This window comes from Camellia sinensis, chromosome 3, assembly GCF_055761805.1.
Source record: "Camellia sinensis isolate YWXY chromosome 3, ASM5576180v1, whole genome shotgun sequence".
In the NCBI taxonomy this organism is placed as follows: domain Eukaryota; kingdom Viridiplantae; phylum Streptophyta; class Magnoliopsida; order Ericales; family Theaceae; genus Camellia; species Camellia sinensis.
The window spans coordinates 79,845,737-79,870,184 of NC_138963.1; the positions used below are offsets into that span (position 1 = coordinate 79,845,737).

The following is a 24,448-nucleotide window of genomic DNA, read 5'->3' on the forward strand; positions in this document are numbered from 1 at the left end:
AATGATCCACATGAGTATGATAATCTTAAAATTTTCTTGCACTCTTCCTACCTGGGAAAATATTTCACCCAACAAAAAGTTGCTGAATATGGACAATGTTGATGGCAGGTTGGCATGTTTTGCTGTTAGCTTTAGTACACCATGAAGAAAAAACAGTATTAGGTTTCATCATTTGAAAAAAGGCAAAGAACATGCATGCATCACGCCTAAACGAAATTGAATAAAAATATGCACACTAGTGTAGACGTCCCCAAACGCCCCGGGAGGACGAGGCCCCCCATTCTGTTCGTATGTGGGCTCACTACAGTTCGGACTCTCAAATTGTCACGGTTCTAAATCTGAACCAAAGAGTCCAAATTCGGCAAATCGTTTTGAGAAAACAGGTTTTGAAAGAAGTGCCAAACATGGACTGCTTTGCCAGATACAGAGTCGCCACCTAATATTTTTTATGGGGGAATTTAGGAAACCCTGACTTGGTGCCAAAGACCACGTGTCCGTCATCACCAAAGTTGCCTCGGCTCGGGAGCTTGGGTATGATTGGGGAAGGTCAGCTATGAGCACCCCCTCTCGCCCGATCCGAAGATCGGCCTCTACTAACCATGATATCCAGTTTTGAAAACGTTATGTGTTCTTATTCCATTTATTAGCCTAGAATTACTATGTTATGCGCGCAGCAAACAAGTATAGACCAAATCGCCTAAATTGGAACAAAACATTGCATATCCGTTTGTTTGGAAAGCGCTTTGGAATTTGCTACTTACAAGTAGGTTAAAACACGGATTTCAACGAGTTATCCCAACTCAAACAATCCAACCTTCACCCACGGGCATTCAAGCAATTTATATCACATAAGCATCTAGCCTCATGGTAGTCATGCTATTATGTTAACGTTCACACTCATGTGAGATGCTAAATCATAAAGAGCTCACCTAGTACTCCGTGCCAAAACAAGAACATGTTAGCAATCATGCATGATCCAAGTCCATGTTTAAATGCCTAATGCAACGCATACGGAATGTCATTAGAGTAGGCTCGGCTAGTCTATAAATGACATGTTAAAATGCACAAGTAGCACGTATTCAAGTTAGATTTGAAATACTTATGCAGTTAGTATGATGCGCCGAGCCTGGTACATGCAAGACTAATGAATGATGCACGCATGCATAGCATAAGATATGCTAAAGTAAACATGTCCTAGTACTAACCATCAAAGCAGGTAAGTAAAAGGGAGAAAAAAGTGGGGGTTGGAAGACAAGCACACACGCACCCACACTTATTACAAATTCACCTTCGCTCGGAGGGACCAAAAGAATAATACAAATTAATTAACCTACAAGCTAATTAATTATTACAGACCACCTAATTAATTAAGCAAATTAACTAAGCTAAGAAAGTAGTAAAGGCCTCAGGAAGAGGATCCAATGCGCGCATGCTCGGGTTTGCTCGGAAATCCAACGCCATGCACAAGTTTGCCTCTGCTTTGACTGTTTTGCTTCTCTGAAAATTGCACAACTCCCAAGGTTGCTTCTCTGAGTGTTGTAGAACACCACCGGCTGAGTGGGATCATCACTGGCCATTTTGAAGTGGTCATCGACCATCAATTGAACTCTCGGCCAAACATTATTTGCCGCTCGGCACTAAACACTGCCGGCCGGCCAAATCTTCCTGCTGAATCTGTTTTGACAGCAGCAGAGGACAGAACTTGGCATGGCAATGTATTTCAAGCAATGTATGCACCAATCACACCCCTTATCATGTGTCTGGCTCAAAGGGACATGGTCTTCGATTCTCGGACCACCAATCGCGCATTTCCATGCATGATGGCCCAAAGAATCAAGTGTGTATCTTGATATGGAATGCAATGCACATAATCAAACAAATTGAACTCAACCTCTATCATACTCACTTCAAGAGGTCAAGCATGCATACTCATGCAATGCAATCCTAAGCATGTGAACTAGCACACAACATGGCAATGCAATGCGAATATGCAAGTATGCAAGCAAACATACAGGGTGAGCACACAATCAAGCAAAGGGGATGGACTTAAACTAATTTAGGATGACTCGCAAGCATGCCAAAATCAGTGGCCGAAGCTATGGAAATGATAACCAATACACACACACACATGCATGCAAATAGGCTAACACTTGAACATCACATAAGCAACCACTCAGAAAATATGAGGAAGGAATATATTTTTAATCACTTAAAGAATGAGAACATGATTCTCTCTTATAAAGAGAGCAATTACAACAGAAAAGGAAACTAATTAAAGCTAATATTTGACAGCTTCTACTTTCCTATTTTTCCTGATTCTATATAGCCTTTACTTTCCATATTTACATAGGAAAAAACAGATCCTAGAATATTGACTAAATCAAGGCAATAATAACCAAATTTTCAGCACTCCCCCTCAAGCTGGTTTGAAGATATCTTCCATAGCCAGCTTGCTAGTCAGCTTATCAAATTGCTTCTTGTGTAGTCCCTTCGTTAGCACATCAGCTAATTGTTCACCTGTTGGAAGGTAGGTCATACATATTATGCCAGCATTGATTTTCTCCTTGATGAAATGTTTATCCACTTCTATATGTTTTGTGCGATCATGTAGAACTGGATTATGAGCTATGGATATAGCTGCTTTGTTGTCACAATAGACCTTCATAGGAGTCGGTCGAGAAAGCTTTAATTCTTCAAGAATTCTTTTAATCCACATTACTTCACAGATTCCATGGGCAACAACTCTGAACTCTGCTTCTGCACTACTTCTAGCTACCACATTCTGTTTTTTACTCCGCCATGTAACTAGGTTCCCACCTACAAAGGAGCAGTATCCGGATGTTGATCTCTTGTCTGTAACACTTCCTGCCCAGTTTGCATCTGTGTATGCTTCAACTTGAAGATGTCCATATTTCTTGAACAGTAAACCTCTTCCTGGAGTTCCTTTCAGATATCTTAAGATCTTATAAACGGCCTCAAAGTGCTCTGCCCCTGGTGAGTGCATGAACTGACTTACCATGCTGACTGCAAAGGCAATATCAGGCCGCGTATGAGACAAGTAAATCAATTTCCCTACAAGTCGCTGATATTGTTCCCTCTCTTTGATTTCTTCAGCCTTAGTAGCTTGTAACTTCAAGTTAGGCTCGATCGGAGTCTCCACCATCTTACAACCAAGCATACCTATTTCTCCAAGGAGATCAAGAACATATTTTCTCTGATTAACGAATATACCTTCCTTGGATCTTGCAAATTCCATTCCGAGGAAATACTTGAGGGCTCCCAGATCCTTAATTTGAAATTCTTTTGCGAGTTTCTCTTTGAGGGCTACTAACTCTGCTTCATCATCACCAGTTAAAATGATGTCATCAACATAAACAATCAAAATTGCAATTTTACTGTCTTTTGAATGTTTATAAAATATTGTGTGATCTGCTTGACTTTGCGAGAAGCCACAACTGATAACTACCTTTCCAAAGCGTTCAAAGCACGCTCTTGGTGATTGTTTGAGTCCGTATAATGACTTGTTCAATCTGCATACTTTGTCGCTACCAAGTCTCTGCTCAAATCCCGGCGGTAGGCTCATGAACACCTCCTCTTCAAGATCACCATTGAGAAATGCATTTTTAATGTCAAGTTGATGTAGAGGCCAATCTGAATTTACTGCAAGAGATAACAGTACTCTGATGGAATTTATTTTAGCAACAGGAGAAAACGTCTCCTGATAGTCGATCCCATAAATTTGAGTGAAGCCTTTAGCCACCAGTCTCGCCTTGTATCTCTCAACGCTTCCATCTGCGTTACATTTTATCGTAAACACCCATTTACACCCAACTGTTTTCTTGTCTTTGGGTAGATCAACTATCTCCCAAGTACCACTTCTCCTTAAAGCATTTATCTCCTCCATAACTGCTAATTTCCAATTCGGATAATCCAATGCTTCTTGTATATTCCTTGGAACAAACAAGTGTGAAATCCTAGATGTGAAAGCTCTATGGTTTTTAGACAGTCTTTGATAGGAGAGGTAATTTGTAATAGGATGTTTAATGCAATTTTGGACACATTTCCTAATTGTTATAGGAACATCAAGGTCGGAAATAGAAGGAATAGGATTACCTAAAATTTCGATGCCAGAACCCGGGTGGACATTCGGGTCATTAGGATGAACATTCGGGTCATTATTCCTCAGATGAAATCGCTTCCTAGTATAAACCCGAAGCTCAGAATTTAGATCATTTTGTAGTACTTCTCTCCCTAAACAAGAATCTTCTTGACTAGGCACCAAAGAACTTGGTTCTCCTAAGTGATCATTATCAGACAGATGTGCTTTTTGTGTAGGATAAATGACATTGGGGAGTGGGATAGAAATATTCCAAAAATTGTCTTCTACTCCACTTGTCTCCCCCTGAAGAGAATTGTTGGGGAAGTAGGATTTTGTTTCCACAAATGACACATCCATACTCACATGAAATTTCTTGGTTTGAGGATCGAAACACTTATACCCCTTTTGGTTTGAGGAATAACCCAAAAAAAACACATTTTATAGCACGGGGGTCAAGTTTTGAACGAAATTGACTGGGAACATGAACATAGGCAGTACATCCAAAAACTTTGGCGGGTAAATCAGAAAACAACCTCGTGTCAGGGAAAAAAGTTTTGAGACAATCAAAAGGTGTTTTGTATGTTAACACCTTTGTAGGCATCCTATTTATCAAATAAGAGGCTGTTAAAATTGCTTCACCCCATAAATATTTAGGAATATGCATGTAAAACATTATAGCACGTGCTACTTCAAGTAAATGTTTATTTTTTTGTTCTGCAATGCCATTTTGTTGAGGGGTATCCCGACATGTAGATTGATGAAAAATCCCCTTTTTTGCCAAAAACTCACCCAACTGCTCATTGAAATATTCTGTTCCATTATCAGAATGTAAAATACTAATTTTGGTTTGAAATTGGTTTTCAATCATATTGTAAAAATTTGTGAATAAAGTTTTCACGTCAGATTTTTTATTCATCAAATAAATCCAACATAAGCGGGTATGGTCATCAATAAATGTAACAAACCATCTTTTACCAGAAAGAGTAGTGATTTTAGAAGGGCCCCAAACATCACTATGAATCAAATAAAAAGTTTGGAAGCCTGGTAATGTTTTGGCAAATAAGTAGAGCGATGAAATTTTGCAAAAATGCAACTTTCACAATAAAAAGAAGAACAATCAATCCCTTTAAATAGTTCTGGAAATAAATGTTTCAGATAAAGAAAACTAGGATGTCCTAGCCTATAGTGCCATAGCATTATTTTTTCTCGAACAGAGATTGAACTAGTACTATTAAAACTCTGAGCTTTTTTATTACTAAAAGGTACTTCATCAAAGTAGTAAAGACCTTCAAGCATCCTAGCACGCCCAATCATCATCCCCGAGTTCTGGTCCTGAAATTCACAATGGGATTCAAAAAATGTAACACGACAATTAGAATCCTTAGATAGTTTACTGACAGACAAAAGGCTACAGGCTAAGTTGGGGACGTGAAGAACAGAATTGAGATTAATTTTCTCAGTTAGTTTAATAAATCATTTTTCTGCAAAAGGTGAAAAACTACCATCAGCTATTCTGATTTTGTCATGACCAGAACAAGGGAAATAGGTACTAAATAAATGGGAAAAACTAGTCATGTGATCGGAGGCACCGGAATCTATGATCCACGGAGAGAAGTTTAGGCAAGAGAAGGCTTTAGGATTTCTACCTGTTTGTGCCAAAAAAACACTAGGAGTACCTGATGAGGAGTTGGATTTTATCAGCTTTAAGAGTTGATCAATCTGCTCTTTGTTAAAGGGACCTGAATCGGCTTCATTAGCAGTAGGAAAGCCACGATTCTTCTCTCTTTGTTTGCTGCTTTTCCAGTTGACAGGTATGCCATGGATCTTCCAACACGTTTCGCGTGTATGGCGAGGCTTGTTGCAAAAATCACACCAGACCCGTGGCTTATCATCAAACCCGCGCTGGTAATTTGCAGCCTTGTTGGCCGCAGCATCGCTAATTAAAGCAGAAATTTCAATTGACTCACCAGTACCTTTTTTCTTAAGCATGACGCTCCTTCGGCTCTCTTCCCTTCTGACTTCGGCAAATACTTCGCCAATGGATGGGAGAGGAGGGCTGCCAATAATTCTTCCTTGCACTTTATCGAACTCAATGTTGAGGCCGGCAAGAAACTTGTAAATACGGTTGTCTTCCACAGTTTTCTTGTGGTGGTTGCAGTCGTCAACTGATTTCCATTCGTATGTGTTGAAGATGTCAAGATCCTGCCACAACCTTTTCAACGAATTGAAATATTTTGTGACGGAATCATCTCCTTGACGAATCTCTCCCAACTTCAAAGTCAATTCGAAAACTTGAGATTGATTTCCTAGGTTAGAATACATCTGACTAACATTATCCCACAACTCTTGTGCAGTAGTATAGCACATGTAATTAGAGCTTATATCCTCCTCCATGGAATTGACCAACCATGTCATAACCATGGAGTTTTCAGCGTCCCAACTGTCGAACAGCGGATCATTAACAGCAGGAGCCTTCTTGTCACCAGTGATGTAATCGATCTTTCCTTGCCCACGGATATACATCCGGATAGATTGTGACCAACGGAGAAAATTATCACCATTTAGGCGGATGGTGGTGGTTTGGACAGAGTGAGAGTTGGACGTTTTCACCGGAATGGTAGCGGCAGGGGTTGAAGTGGTTTCGGACATGACTTCCGACATGGCTACGATGGTTTTAGGCTGCTGTGTTTTTTGCTCTGATACCAACTCAGAAAATATGAGGAAGGAATATATTTTTAATCACTTAAAGAATGAGAACATGATTCTCTCTTATAAAGAGAGCAATTACAACAGAAAAGGAAACTAATTAAAGCTAATATTTGACAGCTTCTACTTTCTTATTTTTCCTAATTCTATACAGCCTTTACTTTCCATATTTACATAGGAAAAAACAGATCCTAGAATATTGACTAAATCAAGGCAATAATAACCAAATTTCCAGCACAACCTTTAAGCACACTTAATAGGAAGACAAACATGGGCATATGGCATGTGTCATAAGCTCTGAAATTGCATGAAAGAGAGGTGCCAAACCAATTAATCAAAACAAGCAAAGCATGCAATAATAGTCCAAGTACTTAAGGCAAGCTAAGGAGGTATTGAACTACCCTTAGCAAAACCAAACATGGCATGAATTAAATGATCAAAACAGAGTTTCAACATATTAAAACAAAGCCTAAAGACCACTTAGATGGTCTCTAAATGACTTAAATTTAAGGGCATGCACAATGACCAAATATGGAGCACAAGGCACAACCTCATAAGGCATCAAAGAGGCATCAAAGGCAAGCATACAAGCATGTCATAAGGACTGAAATAACATGGTAAGTGGTTCCAAACCACTGAAACGATGCAAGTAATGCATGCTAGAGAGGCCACAACTTAAGGCATTCAAGAGGGATTGCATGGTAGCTATACAAAGCAAGACTTGAATGACTCAAATGACCTAAAATAGTCCTTTAGCACATCAAAATATGCATGTAAGCTTCACAAAGCTAAGTCTAAATCATGCTAGAACAAGGGTCTACACCTAAAGCATGTTAAGGCAAAAATGTGGCATTACAAGACATGTATGCAAGGCATGCAAGGTGTAGAGGCATCAAAGGCAAGCATACAAGCATGTCATAAGGACTGAAATAACATGGTAAGTGGTTCCAAACCACTGAAACGATGCAAGTAATGCATGCTAGAGAGGCCACAACTTAAGGCATTCAAGAGGGATTGCATGGTAGCTATACAAAGCAAGACTTGAATGACTCAAATGACCTAAAATAGTCCTTTAGCACATCAAAATATGCATGTAAGCTTCACAAAGCTAAGTCTAAATCATGCTAGAACAAGGGTCTACACCTAAAGCATGTTAAGGCAAAAATGTGGCATTACAAGACATGTATGCAAGGCATGCAAGGTGTGTCCAAACCAACTGAAAATAGAGCTATATTATGACATAATAAGCACAAAAATCAGTTAAAGCATGGCCAACATACACTTAAACAAGATGCTCCCTCAAGAGGCAAAAATGACACTTTTCAAGGACAACAAGGAGAGGGGGTGGCCCTCTCCTTCCTAGGACCTCAAGGCACCATCCTCATCATTGAAATCCCTCAAAATTTCAGTGGTGAGGAGGCCCAAACACAATGGTCCCGGAGCTCAACCGAAATGGCACAAAACAAAGGCCAAACAAGCCTTAAGAGGGGTCAAACAACCCCAAAGCTTAAAACACCCTTAACAAACTATTTAGAGCACTCAAAAACAAGACTTTTCTATGTTATATGTTAAGCTCAAAAACAGTTGCAAATATGGCAAAACAAGCTATGAAAAAAAAGCTTAAAAGAGGTAAAAGCTCACCCTTGAAGCACAACAGCAAATCAGCAACTTTTGAACCAAAAAAAGGCTTCAAATCACCCCAAAAATCACCTTCAAGGACCTCAACTCAATAAAGGGAGTAGAGAACTAGGTGTTTGTATGCAAAAGTGCAAAGAAAATGCACTTTTGAGCACAAACAAGCCCTAAACCTTAGAGAGAGAGAGGCAGAAAATGTAGAGAGAGAGAGAGATTTTTTTGCTCCAAGTTGTATATCTCTTTTTCCCCCTTGTTCCTTCTCTCCTCCTCCTATGTGAGAGAGCTTGATTGATATAGATATGTATCAATCTGCAGCTCCTCAGAACACCCACGTCCAGGTATGGGCTGGGGTATGGCCTAGAATGACAACTGCCAGCTGTCTACAGAAATATCTGTTGAAAACCACATTTGGCCGGCCGGCCGGCCGGCCATCAAAGTGGACGACCGGCAGTCAAATTGGCCGGCCGGCCATCACATTTGGCCGATGGCAACAAAACACAGCCAGTGGCCTCAAGCCATGGCCGGTGGAATGTTGGGATGTCCCAAAAGCCATTCCCTGCCCTCAAAAGCAAAAACACAAGTGTTTGGTGCAAAACCAAACACAAAACGATCGAGTCGAGAGATCCTGAGGCAAGGCGCGTAGCCGAGGCCTCCGGGAACTCAAGACGAACACAAACATGGATGATCACCGAGTGTTCAAGCGATGACGTCCAAGTCTTGAGGACGGTCAAAAATGGGGTGTCTACAACTGGCTTGTGTGTACAGAATTTGCTTCCATCAAACTTGTCATGAATAAATTTAATACACTGAAAATTGCAGAACATCCACTAAGGTTTTTCAGAGTTTCACTGCGTTTCCAAGAGGATTTTGCCCTTATCGACATAAAATTTGTTACGAGACAATGCGTGCTAGAATAGAAATAATTTAATGAAAATTAAAACTGAAAAGAGGCAAGGGTAAACCAATACAAAACTCAGGGGAGTTTAGATTACTGCAAAAACCTTAAGGGGGAGAGCCATAATTTCAAAAATGTCATGGGAGGTCAGTATTGTGAGAATATGTGTATATTCTATATTTGGCATGATTGTGATTGTACATATTATGGGCGTAATTGTGTATAGGCGTGATTGTATTTTCCTTTTTTGGTTTTAGTGTTAGAGCTATATAATCTAGGTCTTCTTGTAATCAATTACACAATTGGAATATACAGAAATACAGAAAGCTTACATGGTATCAGAGCCACGTCTGAAATCCTGGGTCTGGCCTTGATCATTCGAAGTTCTCTCTCTTCGTTCCCGCTTGCTCGTTTGAAGTCTTCTCTGGTCTTCTCCAAAGCCACGAAGGTCTTTCTAGGCTTCTCCGGAGTCGCAACAGTCTTCTCCGAAGTCACCACAGCCCTCTCTGTCTCCGCCGAAGTCGCGACTGACTTCTGGTGCTTGGTTTGACGTTGCGACTCTAGCCTGGGTTTGAGGGATCTCTCTCTCTCTCTCTCTCTCTCTCTCTCTCTCTCTCTCTCTCTATCGCGACCTCTGTTTTGGCTCGATTTTTGGTTTTCTCTCTCTGGCTGTGTCAATCAAAGCTTCTACTTTGGCTTTCTCTGGTCTTTGCTCTCGATTTTAGTTCTCTTTCTGCTCCCTGGTCTCTGTTTTTTTATTCCAGTCCACTAGTATTTGACCCCTCTGTCTCAACTTTGGGTTATTACAGTTTGACCCCTCAAATTTATTGGGTTTTATCACTTTGCCCCATCAGTTCCCTTCTCTTTTATTTCTAGTTCATTATAACATCAGAAGATAAAATCCAAACTATTAAATGCAAATTTATAGGTGACAACTATGCTTATTGGTCTAGTATTATGAGAAATTTTCTTCTCGGTCAAAAAAAATAGGAATATGTTTTTGTTTCTGTTTCTGGTTCTGGTTCTGGTTCTGGTTCTGTTCCTCGTCTATCGGATCTTAAACAAGAAGAATATCTAATTTCCTATGACACTTGGGATTGTGATAATGCTCAAGTTTTGACCTGGTTCCATAACTCTGTGGATGACCGTATTGAGATGATGTTCTCTAAATATAGCACTGCCAAAGAGATGTGGGATTACTTACAAAGTGTTTATCAATAGTCCAACTTTGCCAAACGATATGAGTTGGAGACAGCTATTCAGGAGCTCGTCAGCAGGATCTATCTATTCAAGATTTCTATATTGAAATGACAGGTCTCTGGGATTAGTTGGCTCTTATGGAACCTTCCAGCCTCAAGGTTCTAGATGCTTATATTGAGTTTCAGGAGCAGGGTCGTTTAGTGCAGTTCTTAACGGCTCTCTCCCCTCAGTATGAGACTATCCGTGGTGGCATTCTTCACCGGTATCCTCTTCTCTCTGTGGATGCCATTGTTCATAAGCTTCTCTCCGAGGAAACCCGTCTCAAAATGGCCAGTCAGACTCCGTCTCCATGTATCTTCCTAGCTCCTGCTCAACCTCCACTATTATCGACCTCACCGGTTCAGGCCACTGCCAAGCCAAAAACAAGGCCCTTAACATCCGATGAGTGTGCTTTTTGTCATCAGAAAGGTTATTGAAAGTACAACTGTCCCAAGAAGGGACGCTCATCATCTCAGCAGTCTCAGTCCCGAGCTCCTACTCAGAGTTCTTTCCAGCCTCACGCTGCTTATACTGCATCCACTCTGGCTTCACGTCTTGATTTGGCCTTCTTGAGTACTCAGCTTGCTAAACTTCAGCAGATCTTGTCCACCGCTCAGTCATCTTTATCTACCTTTGCTCTCACCTCTCTTCATTCAGGTTTGCTTGGGTCCTCTTTAGGTATTCCTTTGTCTATTTGGCTTTTTGATTCTGGTGCCTCTCATCATATGACTCCTTACCTTTCCTTACTCCAAAATTGTATCCCCCCTCATTTTCCTATTACTATTAATCCTGCTAATGGGTCTGATATGTTTCTTTCTTATCTATTGGGTCTGTTTTACCCTTTGCCATGTCTACTGTTACTATTCCTTCTATTCTTTACGTTCCTCAACTATTTGACAGCTTACTTTCTATCAGTCAACTTGATACTTCTGGTTTTGATGTTATCTTTTTGTCTTGCATCTGTTGTGTGTAGGATCGGGTGTTCAAGAAATAGATTGGCACTAGCTGTAAAGTTGGAGATCTCTATGTGGTGAAAGGCCTGCATTTTCCTCTATTTACCTCTCCCGTTGCACGTTCATCTTTTCAGTTAGATTCTCAGTCGAGTCAGTTTTATTTATGGTATTCTCGCCTAAGTCATTTGTCTGTTGACCGTTTACGATCTTTAGCTCAGTCAGGATTATTGGATAAAGTTTCTCCTAGTCAAATTAATAAATGTCAAGGATGTAAACTTGCTAAAATGACAGCTTTACTTTTTACTAAAAGTTCCTCTATTTTTGTTTCTTTTTTTTTTCTTGTCCATACTGATGTCTGGGGACCCTCTCCTATTCTCACTAAAGGGGGTTCTACATACTATGTATCCTTTGTTGATGATTGTACCTGATATACCTGGGTTTATCTTATGGATCATAAATTTGACTTTTACTCGATCTATCGTACCTTTCAGTCCATGATCACTGCACAGTTTGGGACTATAATTAAAATGCTAAGGTCTGACTTGGGTGGGGAATACTTTAAAACTGAATTTTGTGAGTATTTGACCAATTTAGGTACCACCGTTCATCAAACTTCTTGTACTGATACACCTACCCAAAATGGTCGTGTTGAGCATAAACAACGGCATCTCCTTGAGACAACTTGATCTCTCCTTCTCTCTGCCTCTGTCCCGGCCCCATCCTGGGGTGAGACCGTTCTTACTATTACTTTTCTACTCCACCACATGCCGACACCTCTCATTTCTAGGCGATCTCCTTATAAGACTCTGTATTCCCAACCTCCTAATTATTCCCTCCTACGTGTTTTTGGGTCTGCTTGTTTTGTCCTTCTTCCCTGTAAAGATAGGACCAAACTTAGTGCCCGGTCTGTTCTATGTGTCTTTTTGGGTTACAGTTTTACACAGAAAGGCTACCACTGTAACGACCCTGTCTCTCACCATGTTGCCTTTCTCGAACGTCTGTCTTACTTTAAGCTTCCCCCTCTCACTGCTCTAGTCTCAAAAGCAAATTTGGTTGCTTCACGTTAACCCATTTCCTTTTGAGGTCCCGTCTGATGTGTATATCTCCACTGTTCCTCCTGAACTTCTCCTCCTGCTTCTCCTCCTACTTCCCCTTTAGCTACTACCCCTCCTTCGGCTTCTTCTTCTCCTTCATTGTCAGTCTATTCTCGTTGTCAGGCTCCCCCTCCACCAGTTGTCTTGGGCCCGGTTGCTGCCCCTTCTGCTTCTTAAGACTTTGATCTTGCTCCACATCGATATCCTACTCAAGCGCGTCATTCTCCAAACAGGTTGGGCTAGTCTAATACATGTTTTTCTACTTCCTATAGTACTTTTTTGTCTGCTATTCATTCTTTTTCAGAATCTCAGTCTTACAAGGAGGCCTGTTAGGATCCCAATTAGGCTCGAGCTATTGATGATGAGTTGTCTACTTTGCATAAAACTCGTACTTGGGAGTTGGTTCCTTTGCCTATTGGTAAGAATCTGGTTGGTTGCAAATGGGTCTACAAAGTTAAGACTCATTCTGATGGTTCTCTTGAGCTTTACAAGGCTCGCCTGGTTGCCAAGGGTTTTTCCCAAGAGTATGGTATTGATTATAAGGAGATCTTTGCCCCTATCGCCAAGATGAATACTCTCTGTACTTTGATATCTGTCGCTACTGTTTGCCATTGGCCTCTTTTTCAAATGGATGTCAAGAATGCTTTTCTTAATGGTCATCTCACTGAGGAGGTTTACATGCGTACTCCCCCTGGCCTTCACTATTTCACTGGACAGGTTTGTCGTCTTCAGCGTGCTCTGTATGATCTAAAGCAATTTTTTCGTGCTTGGTATGATCGCTTTTAGACTATTATTACTGTACTTGAGTTTCATTCTTCTGCTTCTGACTCTGCTTTATTTCTGTGCCATACCTCGGCTGGTTTTGTTGCTCTCTTACTATATGTGGATGATATGATCATCAGTAGCTCTGACTCTTCTGCTATCTCTGATGTCAAGCAGCATCTCTTCTGCACCTTCGGCGGATATACCGATCCGCCAAAACCGACCGAACCAAACCAATCCGCCGCATTTTGGACAGATGCGTGATGACGAGCGGACAGTTACTGATTGATTTTTTCCAATTCGCCAATCTGGCGGACGGATGACGGATTTGAGATTCCTTTGGCCGCAACCGAACCGCCAAACCTCGAGCACCCCTAGTAATTTATAAGACTTTATGTTTTCAGTTTGTTTAAATATTTTGTTTGTATTTTCAATTAAAAAAGAGTTTAAATATTCCGTTGAAAAAAGTTTTCAACTTGAATATCTTTTTTGAATTGAAAAAAATAAACGTATTATTTATCTATATTTTTTTGTTTTTAAATCTATCACTAAAAATAATAAATAGAAATATGATATATGCTGGTTGGTTTTTTATTTCAAAAACAGATATAGATTGTTTTGTTTATGGTTTTGGTGGTTTGAATTGTTTTTATATTTTAAGAACCACAGATTGTAATACTTTATGTGGATGAGGCATGCAGTGATTGTGGTATGTGGATGAGGCATGCAGTGATTGTGATATTCTAAAGTTTCAAACTTTATTGCTTTGGATGAGACATGCAGTAATTGTAATATTTTTTTAAGTCATTGACTGTAATACTTTCGTCTTCTTTTTTTTGAGGAAGTGCACAAGTTGAATTATGTTGAAAATTTATAAAATTTTAAACCTCCAAACCGATTCGCATCTATCTGCCAAACCGTCAATCCGCTCAATCCACATCCGCCGAATTAGCGGACGGATGCGAATTGATTTTCTTCAATTCGCCAATCTGGCGGACAGATGGCGGATTGGAGGTTCCGTGGCCGCAACCGACCCGCGCCCACCCTTAGATCTGTGTCCCTTGCGGTATTTTCTTGGTATTGAGGTTGTTTCTTCTCCAAAGGACTATTTTCTGTCTCAGGCTAAGTATGCTAATGAGGACATTCACCATACTGGTCTTACTGATCCTAAGGTTGCTGAGACACCTATTGAGCTTAATGTGAAGCTCAACTCTACTGATGGTGTCCCTCTGAATGATCCCACTTTATATCGTGAGCTTGTGAGTTGTTTAGTTTATTTGACTGTCACTCGTCCTGATCTTACTTATGTTGTTCATATGGTTAGTCAGTTCGTTTCTGCTCCTCACTCTACCCATTGAGCTGATTTGGTTCACATTCTTCGCTATCTCAGGGGTACCATCTTTCAGGGCTTACTATTGTCCTCTACGTTCTCTTTGGACTTGGTAGCCTATGCCGATTCTGATTGGGTTGATAATGTTGCTGATCGCAAGTCTACATCTGGTTTCAGTATGTTTCTTAGTGATTCCTTGATCTCTTGGAAAAGTAAGAAACAACTCGTTGTTGCTCGCTCTACTGCCAAAGCTGAGTATCGTGCTATAACTCATGCCACTGCTGAGATTGTTTGGCTTCACTGTCTCCTATTTGATTTGGGTGTCCCTCAATCTTCTCCGACCTCTCTCTATTGTGACAACTGCAGTGCTATTCAGATTGCCCAAAATATTGTCTTTTATGAATGGACGAAACACATTGAGATTGATTGTCACTTTGTCCGCCAACATCTGTAGTCTGACTCTATCTCGCTTCATTTTGTCTTTTCGGCTTTGCAACTGGCAGACTTCTTCACCAAGACTCACACTACCACTTAGTTTCAGTTTTTTCTTAGCAAACTCTTAGTGTTTTCTGCTAAAACACCTTGAGTTTGAGTGGAGATGTGAGAATGTGTATATTCTATATTTGGCTTGATTGTGATTAGCGTTAGGGCTATATAATCTAGGGTCTTCTTGTAATCAATTACACAATTGGAATATACAAAAATACAGAAAGCTTACAAGTATTACTGTCATAAACTTGAAAACAGGAATAACAATTTTTTAGTTATCAATAATCCAAACTTGGCAATCTGATAGACCCAAAACAATCAGAACAGTAGAATCAGAACTTATGTTATGATTAGATATTTAAACATATAATCAAAACAGTCAGAAATTAGAATGAGCAATGACAGAAAAATATATCAAAACTGGACAAGAATGTTTGAGTACAACATACTGGAGGATTGAGGAGTATAAGATTGTTGAGCTTGTCCTGATGACTGCTAGCATATTTGACGACAACTGGAGAAAAATATCCCTGAAAAGCATATCATCAATGGAGATTTTCTTCACCAACATGTCCCATAGGGGGCTAACTTGACTGCTATATCTGTGTTTTCAGATTCAGAAAAGACAAATATACCTGTGCAACGAGAGAGACCTTGTTGGTACCAAGTTCATTAAGAAAAGATTCCAAGGATGAGACATATTCTGCAAGCCACAACAAATATTATAGTATGGAAGATTCTCTGTTAACTCTCAAAATCAAGTTTTGGCATAGCTGCACTAATCTAGAACTCTTATCCTGCAATATTTTTAGTTGAACTGGAAAAGAAATTACCAGCCAAAGTGTAGTCAAATCCATATCCAGGTTGGGGCTTATCTGAAAATCCAAAGCCTGTAGGAATGGGAAAAAGGAGGAGAGATTTTCCTTTATTAAATAATAACCAGCATAAGATGCATTGTCATGGTGAGAGATGAATCACTAAGCATGACAAACCATCATATTTAAAGATTAATAGGATCCTTTGTTACATAATAATTAGAACAAGGATTATTGCTACAAAAAGTGATAAATCATTAAACATAACAAACCATCAGATTGAAAAATCATCAAATTTTGGAAATAAGATGGTTTAAAATACAGTAAATCTCACACAATACGAAACCACATGTTAGAGAAAGAGAGAGAGAGAGAGAGAGACCCAGCAGAAAATGTAATCCGGTTAAACACAGTCAGAAATGATTGCTAAGTCAAATGATATCATAAAACTAAAGGTTTAAGTGAAGAAATCTGACTCCTGTGAATGCTGGCTAGATCATCAAGAGTACAAACTGTTCATCGATTCAGTCATTTAAGAAATAAAGAGCCACATAGATGAGAAACAGAAAAGACTGATTATCCAGTTGTTGAAGTACATTCAAACAACATTTCGACATACAATTGCAATGCTCCATTAATCAAAAAAAATTCATAGTTACTGTTTTACTGTCTTTAAAAATCACAAAACAAATGAAAATTCATAGGAAAAAACTTGCAAGGAACATAGCATTAATCATTTAAAATTATTTTTTCTTTAAAAGTAAGTCTAGGATCTTACCTAGCCAATCAAAACCAATGGCATGATAGTCCTTGGAGAGTACAGGAAGAACTTTGCGATAAGAATATGCCTGCAACATAAGGAATGGAATATATTAGTGAATTGAGAATTTAATCTACATACACTGTTAAAGCAACAATAACTTCCAATCCGTCATAATTTTTTATAGGTTAACATTGCAATGGACAGCAACAAGTTGTTACTAATAACTCTCTGGAATTACCTGTATGATAAGGGAAGTTACCCATCAAGAATCAAGAAATTAGTCTAGAGAAATTAATAAGTTTGTCTGAATGGAAAAGCACAATAAGCAATTGTAAACAACAAAAGTAACCATGATACTTGCTCACATTATGATGATAAATTTGAAATTCAAGTATAATGAAAGTCGGAAGTAATTCAGAGTTCATTGATCTAACTGGAAAAACAACATGACCAAAACAAGGTTAAGATTGAAGCCAGTAAAATTTGAGGGAAAATAAAGGAAGTTGTTGCAATTTGAGAAAGTAAGGCATATTTTTTTTGGAATTTTTATTTCTTATTTTTTCGTGGTTTTCTTTCCTAATTGGTGAAATGAGTTGCTGAGGCAGTGGGTAAAATAACAATGGTTACAATAACAATAATCTATAAGTTTTTGCATTAGAATCTTCTACCAATAGAATGAGAGTCATGAGTATTAAAAAGGCAAATGCACACAGAAACACACTCACATGTCAATTGGATAATTGAAACCATCCCTAGCTTGGCATTGAGATGATGGGTGGTCACTGGTCATGAGAGGAGTTCCAAATTCTAATGGTTCAAGGAGGCCCCGTGTTTGACTCCAATAAATTATTTGATGTTCAAAGCTTGTCATTCTTCTAATATACAAAATCAAATGGTTATATGGCATATATGCCTAGAAAAGTAGATGTGTTTGATTTCATAATCCGTCCAATCTTATTGGACAAAGTGCCATTATAATTCGAGCCAGGGTCTGTAAGGACCTTCAAACCTGAGTTCCATTCAATGAAAAGGCATGGTAGTTTGACATAGTTATGGTATAACATAGATATTGTCACCCAAAACTAGCAATACAATATGCATTGCAACATAGATAACTGCATAATCAAATTATTAGCAAGAATGAGATAATCTATGAAGACAAATCATAACATCGGACAATGCAATGCTATATGGTAGAAGCAACCAACTAGACAATGGGGCATATTCAGATAAGACAGATCTTCACTTTTTCATTAGGTTTGATCAAGATATATGAAAGGTTCATTCTACTGGCCACTGTCTTAATCTATTGACTGAAACATATTGTGCGTGCCAAATCTCCCTACCCTTTGATTGGATTTGTAGAAAAGCTATGGGGTCACATGTATTTAATTTTACATCTGAAGAATACATTGCTCATTTTTTATTCACGGATATAAACAGCAACAAAGCTAAGTAACAATACAATTGTTCATACATGAAAGTTCTTCTCCTTTTGCACCGAAATGTATGGGTGCACTAAGAAGGGAGGGCTTGGTGTCATTGTGAGGACATAGAATCTTCTTTGTCCAAAATAAGAAGTGCTTCAGCAGCTGCCAGTAGATTATGGGCAAAGATAAATGTATTTTCTAATTCACCGCATCTTGTTGCTTTATTTTCCACCTTTTTTTCTTGGTTTTCTTTTTTAAAAAGAACAGAAAAAAAGAAAACCTTTCCTAACAAAATCACTGCATTTGGTTCCTTAATCAGTATTTAACAATAAGTTATTGCGATCATCTTGCACATACTTTATCTTTCAGGTGCACTGGCATCTTTCACATAGGTTGAGAGCAAGAAAATTAGAAATCATTATAACACTGTAGCAATCATGAGAAGTTCAAAATTCAAAATGTTCACTCTCAAAAAGGTACAAGTTCAAAATTCCAAACCGTAAAACTTCTTTGGACAGGTCTCCTGACAGTAAAAAAATATTCAAACTGAACAAATACATTATCCTTCGAGGATATATAATATCATTATTCAACGGAAGACTCCACCAAAAATTAAAACTAGACCCGGAAGAATCAGACAAGTGCCATCTGTAAACATAACATCCACCAAACACATTTAACAGTATATTCGATACAAGAGCACATAAATAAGATGCATGCACATTAACTACTCAACATGATACATAAAACATTGAGGATTAATCAATACAACTATTCAAGCTATGACATCATAATTCCACAGAAAAACATAAATTTTTATTGCTTTAAATATTGACAATGATTATGTAAATCAGGATCCACATTATTTCAACTTCAGCTCAAGTGAGTTTGTTCAAATCATTATGTACACCGTGACAACGCTGCCAGTTGGTGTGTTATGCCATATGTCACTATGTTAATCAGACAAAGTGTTAGACAAAAATAAATATAGTTCACATATATTTGTAAATGTTAATGAAATTATCTCAGAATTCGAAAGCAGCACAAAGATGAAGAAATTCCTTGCATATTTGAGCAGATCAGAAAAGAACATAAGCCTCACCTGCGAAGGGAAGCCATGAATTAAAACAATAGGAGGATTATCAACGCTTCCACTTTCAATGCAAAACCATCTATTGGAAAATATATAGAGCATTTTTCAATCGGTGAACCCTGGAAATATGCCATCCTCAATTTCTGCATGATATGGGGACCTAAGCCCATGACAGGATTCAAGCATGTTCAAGTCCTCCATTACAAACCAGTGATGTTCTAAATACTCCCAAATTTACCTGAAATTATCATCTGAGGTCTGAGAACCACCACCCATTGCAAGACCAAAAATTGGATCTTTTGCCTTCTTGCCAGCACCAAAAACAGGATGAGCTTTCACCTGAAAAGCTTATAACCACCAAAGAATTCTTAGATAATGATATATGATCTCGTGACACTTAGTAAAAGAGATTTGCTTCCAACAAGGAGAATATCTACTACACACATAATAGAATTTGCACCTAAAATAAATATATATATATATCCATCAAAATAAAACCCTTTTCTGTTTTTCTATTCATTCCTTTTTTGTGGGACTAAGAGAGAGACTAGATGGAAAAACAAGAATTAAAGGTTCAATTTGCTTTTAGGCTCCTTTTTTTTAGCTTAGCAAAAAAGGGCAAGAGAGGCGACAAGTGGCAACCCTCCTCAGGCAAGACCATAGGAGCCCCTACCCGCTGGAAAGCTAGACAGGGGGCCTAGATGGGTCTGCAAACATGGGGGATCCAAAGGCGCTCCCTCAAGATAGGCTGAGCCATAGCATGAGCCCAACCCCACCGAGAGCATAGTAGCAAGGAGCCAAGGAGTCAATGGCAAAAGATCAGTGGACATAGTGAAAGGGTATAGTTTGCTTTCAGCTAGTAGTTGAAAAAGATTGATATTGTTGAACGCATTGGATCAATCTTAAGAATTTCAAAGAATAACAATGTTCCAATCTCATTCTCACCTATGGTAAGAACACGTTCTACTAGTATCTAGTACCCAAAGTCATTAAAATTTCAATGCATTTCTCTTGGTATACACACCATTCAAATTGAAGGAGACTAGTTCGGTGAAAGAATAAATTAGAACTTTGAACCAATTATGCTTTCATAATATATATAGGGCTTTTGCCTTGCTAGTTCACAAAAAATGTATCAAATAACTTCACATTTTTTCTTTTCATGTGTGTCGCAAGTTCGCAGCTCCATTTTCGATGATGCATTAGTGCCTCTAATTTTTATGAGGAGAAATAGAAACCATTTTCACATTTGTTTGCAGTTATCTTTTGTGGATTTCATACTGTGAAAAACTGTTCAAATTAAAGAAGTAAATTACTCAGGTCAGAGACCACATGTCATTGGCATGAATATGCATGTATCCTAGGAGTATCTAGAACCCAAAGTTGTTAAAATTTCAATGCATTTCTCTTGGGATACACACCATTCAAAATTGAAAGAGGCTAGATTGGTGAGGGAAGAAATTAAAACTTTGACCCGAATATGTTTTCATAACTTGTCATATGGGGCTTTTGCCTTACTAGTTCACAAATAGTGTACCAAAATAAGGCAAAACCAAGCAGAATGCACTCATTGCAGTCTATGAATTACGATTACAATAAATATTATATGAAAAGAAAAATGTAATGTCATCAAGTTTTGAAATTAGCCCTCTTTTTCTTTTTTGTTCACACAACAATGACCTACGTATAAACAATTTAAGATGATTTTTTTAAGGAGAATCCAAGCTAGTTAAAGAGTAAAAATTTTGTCCTAAAAATTCAAAGTGGGAGTAGAAAAGGGGCAAACAAGACTTACAATCTTTCCTCTGCTGAACCATGCATCTGCCGGATTCGGCCCATCCGAGTACTTCCCTGTCCAAAACCAAATATAACTTCAGTCATACTGAAATCACTACTAAATATCATTTCCCTTTGGCTTTCTTTAGAAATAGACAATTCACAAGTCTGTCTAGCCTCCACTGAAAGAAAATCCATCCCCAATTGAAACAGGAGCATCCAGCAAATAATCCTAATATTGATCATACCAATAATAACACTAAAAAATTCACACCACAAAAAGGGCACGCATTGAAAATAACACAACATGAGAGAGCTTCAATCACGTTTATACTTAAAAGCCTACCAGTCCAAGTGTTAAACTATTAAGCTTGCGAACGACACATCTGGATGGTTTTAATAGCCCGTTTGGATTAAGTGATTTGGAGAAGAAAAAAAGAAAAAGAAAAAAAAATATTTATCTTGATTTATGTCACTCGTTTGGATAAGTGAAGAAAAGAAAAACATAGTGAAATGGGAAGGAATTGATTGAGAGAAACCTATTTCTTTTGTAATCAGTGGCGGAATCAAAAATTACTTTAAAAGGGGCATTAATTAATCACAATCTTTTAAATTTTTTTTTTAAAAAAGTCTTGTAATTGACAACAACAATATAATACAATTTTTTTTGAGTTTACGCACAAAACATAATTATTCATTACAAAATAAAAATACTTTTCAAAAATAAGAAATGAAAAATTACAATCTATGTAGTTTGTCTAGTGTCATTTTGGTTACAATAACTCTAAAAGGAGAAATTATTCAATCTTTCCGGAATACTAAACTAATCATCATTTAATATACTCTTCATGTTTCTCAATCACCCAACACAATACCCCACCTACTCATCTTCTCCACAAATCACAATGTTATGAAATATCACATGTTTATACTTCAAGATTACTAAATAATTACCCATCTAAAAGCATCAATTGAACGCTTAGAATTTCACATTGTGTTAATTTAGTAAAATTGACAGTGCTACTTTAAAAATTGAATTGAAATCAAGAGTATAATGGTTCATTCCAAAGTGTATGTCAACCTCTCAATCACTATGAGGAGAGTATATTTTTATCAAATTTCCCCGTTAAAAAAAAAGAAAGAAAAAGAAAAGAGCTATTTTTTCCTTAATTTTCTTTCAATTTATTAATGAATGTTACTAATTGAATTAAATTAACATAATGTAAAAAACAATAATAATAAAGTCCAAAACTAATATAACAATAACTATACAATAAGTTTATGGTCCTAGATTAATCCACCCAGAAAATTCTTGGTAGGTGATTGTATGGTAGAGATTAATTTGTGTAGTATGCCTCCATATGTAGAATAACTTTGAACCACGATTTTGGATAATTTTTGGATTGATAAGGGCAAATTGATATAACAAACAACATACATGGACCACATGTATAATTTGCCACAATAAAAAAATTAAGAAAGGGCTTCAAAAAAAATTAAATGAACAATGATATAAGAGAAAAATTAACTTTGCAAGGTGAGGAAAAAAATAAAGAGATGAGAGAGATGACAGGAAGAGTTATTTATGTATTCAGAGTTTTTATGCGATTTATAAAAGTAAATAAATAAATAAATAAGAAGGTTTTTTTTTAAAAATATTTTTTAAAGAATCTTAAATGATTTGGAGTGGACACAATTATAATTTTTGAAGGGTTGAACAAATAATACTCCCCTGTGCAAATATATAGATACTGAGAGGGTAAATTTTGGTGAAAATTGGGTCGAGCTGTGAGATGGACTTTGTGGCCCAAAGTACGAAGGATTGTGTAAAAAAGGCCGAAAAGTTACTCCGGCCCAGGAGAGATAAAGTTACTCCGGTTCAAGAGTGATAAAGTTACTCCGGCCTAGAAGAGATGTTGAGTTACTTCGGTCCGTGCAACTTGGAGTTAGGCTGGTCTCAGAAATAGTCCGGTCATGATGTATTCTGGGTAGGTCGGTTGGAATGTTGCTATTTAGTAGATCGGTCCAAACACACCATGGTTCGTGTATGAGAGAATCGAGATATGACGCAGCAAGAGGAAGAACCGAACTACTATTAGTACGGCCTACTCTGTGGCTCAGTATAGCCAGGTTTATCTCGGTCGTATGGCAGTTCGGCCGTGGTGAAAACCATCCCACTTGGTTTAAGCAGTGGGGGGGGGGTGTAAAAGGATAAGCATTATCCTTTAGGAGTATGAATCCTAGGAGGATTCTGCATGGAGAAATAAAAGTCCTACTAGGATTGTGCCACTCGAAACCTATAAAAGCTCACAAGCATCACCTTGGAGGAGGTAACATAACACAACATACAATTTTTCTTCCTGAACACATTGAGCTTTGTCTATTTGTCAAGTTTTCTGACTTAGGCATTGGAGAGGTTTCCGGCACATACCCGCCGGCTAGCTCACGTTTGTGTTTTCAAGTGACAAAGCGACGTCGTACGGAGGAGCGTGGACTTAGTCAACAGGATTATACAAGGAGAATTATTTCTTCCCCGTACAATTGGCGCCGTCTATGGGAAAGCCAGACAGAACAAAACCTCTTGATTAAAGCTTCTCCCCTTTACAATCAATGGCACACATTGAAGACTTGCCGCAGTCCGCCATCGATGGACTAACTCCAGAAGGGGGCGCAAGGCGTGAAGGATTACCTTCTGTCCCTCCCATGGCGGACTTGGAGCCCCAAAGACATACCTCCAGGAGGGATGCTAGGGGGAGACGGACTCACAGCCCCCGTCAATCCCATTCTCAAAGTCCCGACAGGCAAAGACGGAGGATTGACCCTCAAGCTCTGGAAGATCGCGTGAAAGAGCAAGATGAATTGATAAAGAAGATGGCGGCGGACATGGAGGCCTTGAAACGCCAGATGAAGAAAAAAGAAGTGGCGACACGAAAGGGGCACAAAAACAAGACGTCCCCTCGCCACTCAAAAAATCGTAGTAGGAATACTACACCCTCGCAAGGAGAGAGCAGAAGCCTCAGGACAGGCGACACTCAATCCTGGTCTTCCAGAACTCGTCACTCCAGGTCTCAGAGGACGAGATCTGAAAGGTCATACACTGAAGGAAGCACATATTGGCCTTCACATTCGCACCAAACCAGATCTAGACAAACAGAATTACCCAGATCATCCGACTTACGAACCGTGCTCGAAGAGAAAGCACGATGTAAGGAGGATGCCAGGGCAAGGGATCCACATAGAGTTTCAGCCTTGCAGCGGTTGGCTCCTCGGACGCATGGAAGCGTCGAGGTTGGAATGCCACTACCGCGCCCTACCTATGAACCGACGGACAAGGCATTAGCAAGGCTGCAGACTTCACCGTTTGTTCCA

General features: G+C 38.7%; 1 protein-coding gene across 2 annotated transcripts in view; it reads right to left on the reverse strand.

The window, feature by feature from the left end:
- The window catches only part of LOC114276721 (uncharacterized), a 28,471-nt gene extending 7,334 nt beyond the window's left edge, over positions 1 to 21,137 (reverse strand). Inside the window, exons 1-8 of one of the 2 annotated variants that reach the window (XM_082920156.1) lie at positions 21,099 to 21,137; positions 19,542 to 19,642; positions 19,313 to 19,422; positions 16,796 to 16,865; positions 16,036 to 16,092; positions 15,838 to 15,905; positions 15,652 to 15,732; positions 52 to 129 (exon numbers count right to left, since the gene is read on the reverse strand). In XM_082920156.1, the coding sequence (XP_082776282.1) occupies positions 52 to 129; positions 15,652 to 15,732; positions 15,838 to 15,905; positions 16,036 to 16,092; positions 16,796 to 16,865; positions 19,313 to 19,405 (447 nt within the window). In that variant the 5' untranslated portion in view covers positions 19,406 to 19,422; positions 19,542 to 19,642; positions 21,099 to 21,137. Of the gene's footprint in view, positions 1 to 51; positions 130 to 15,651; positions 15,733 to 15,837; positions 15,906 to 16,035; positions 16,093 to 16,795; positions 16,866 to 19,312; positions 19,423 to 19,541; positions 19,651 to 21,098 lie in introns of those variants that run through there. The other variant, XM_082920157.1, reaches the window with a different exon arrangement.
- Between the last annotated feature and the right edge of the window lie 3,311 nt (positions 21,138 to 24,448).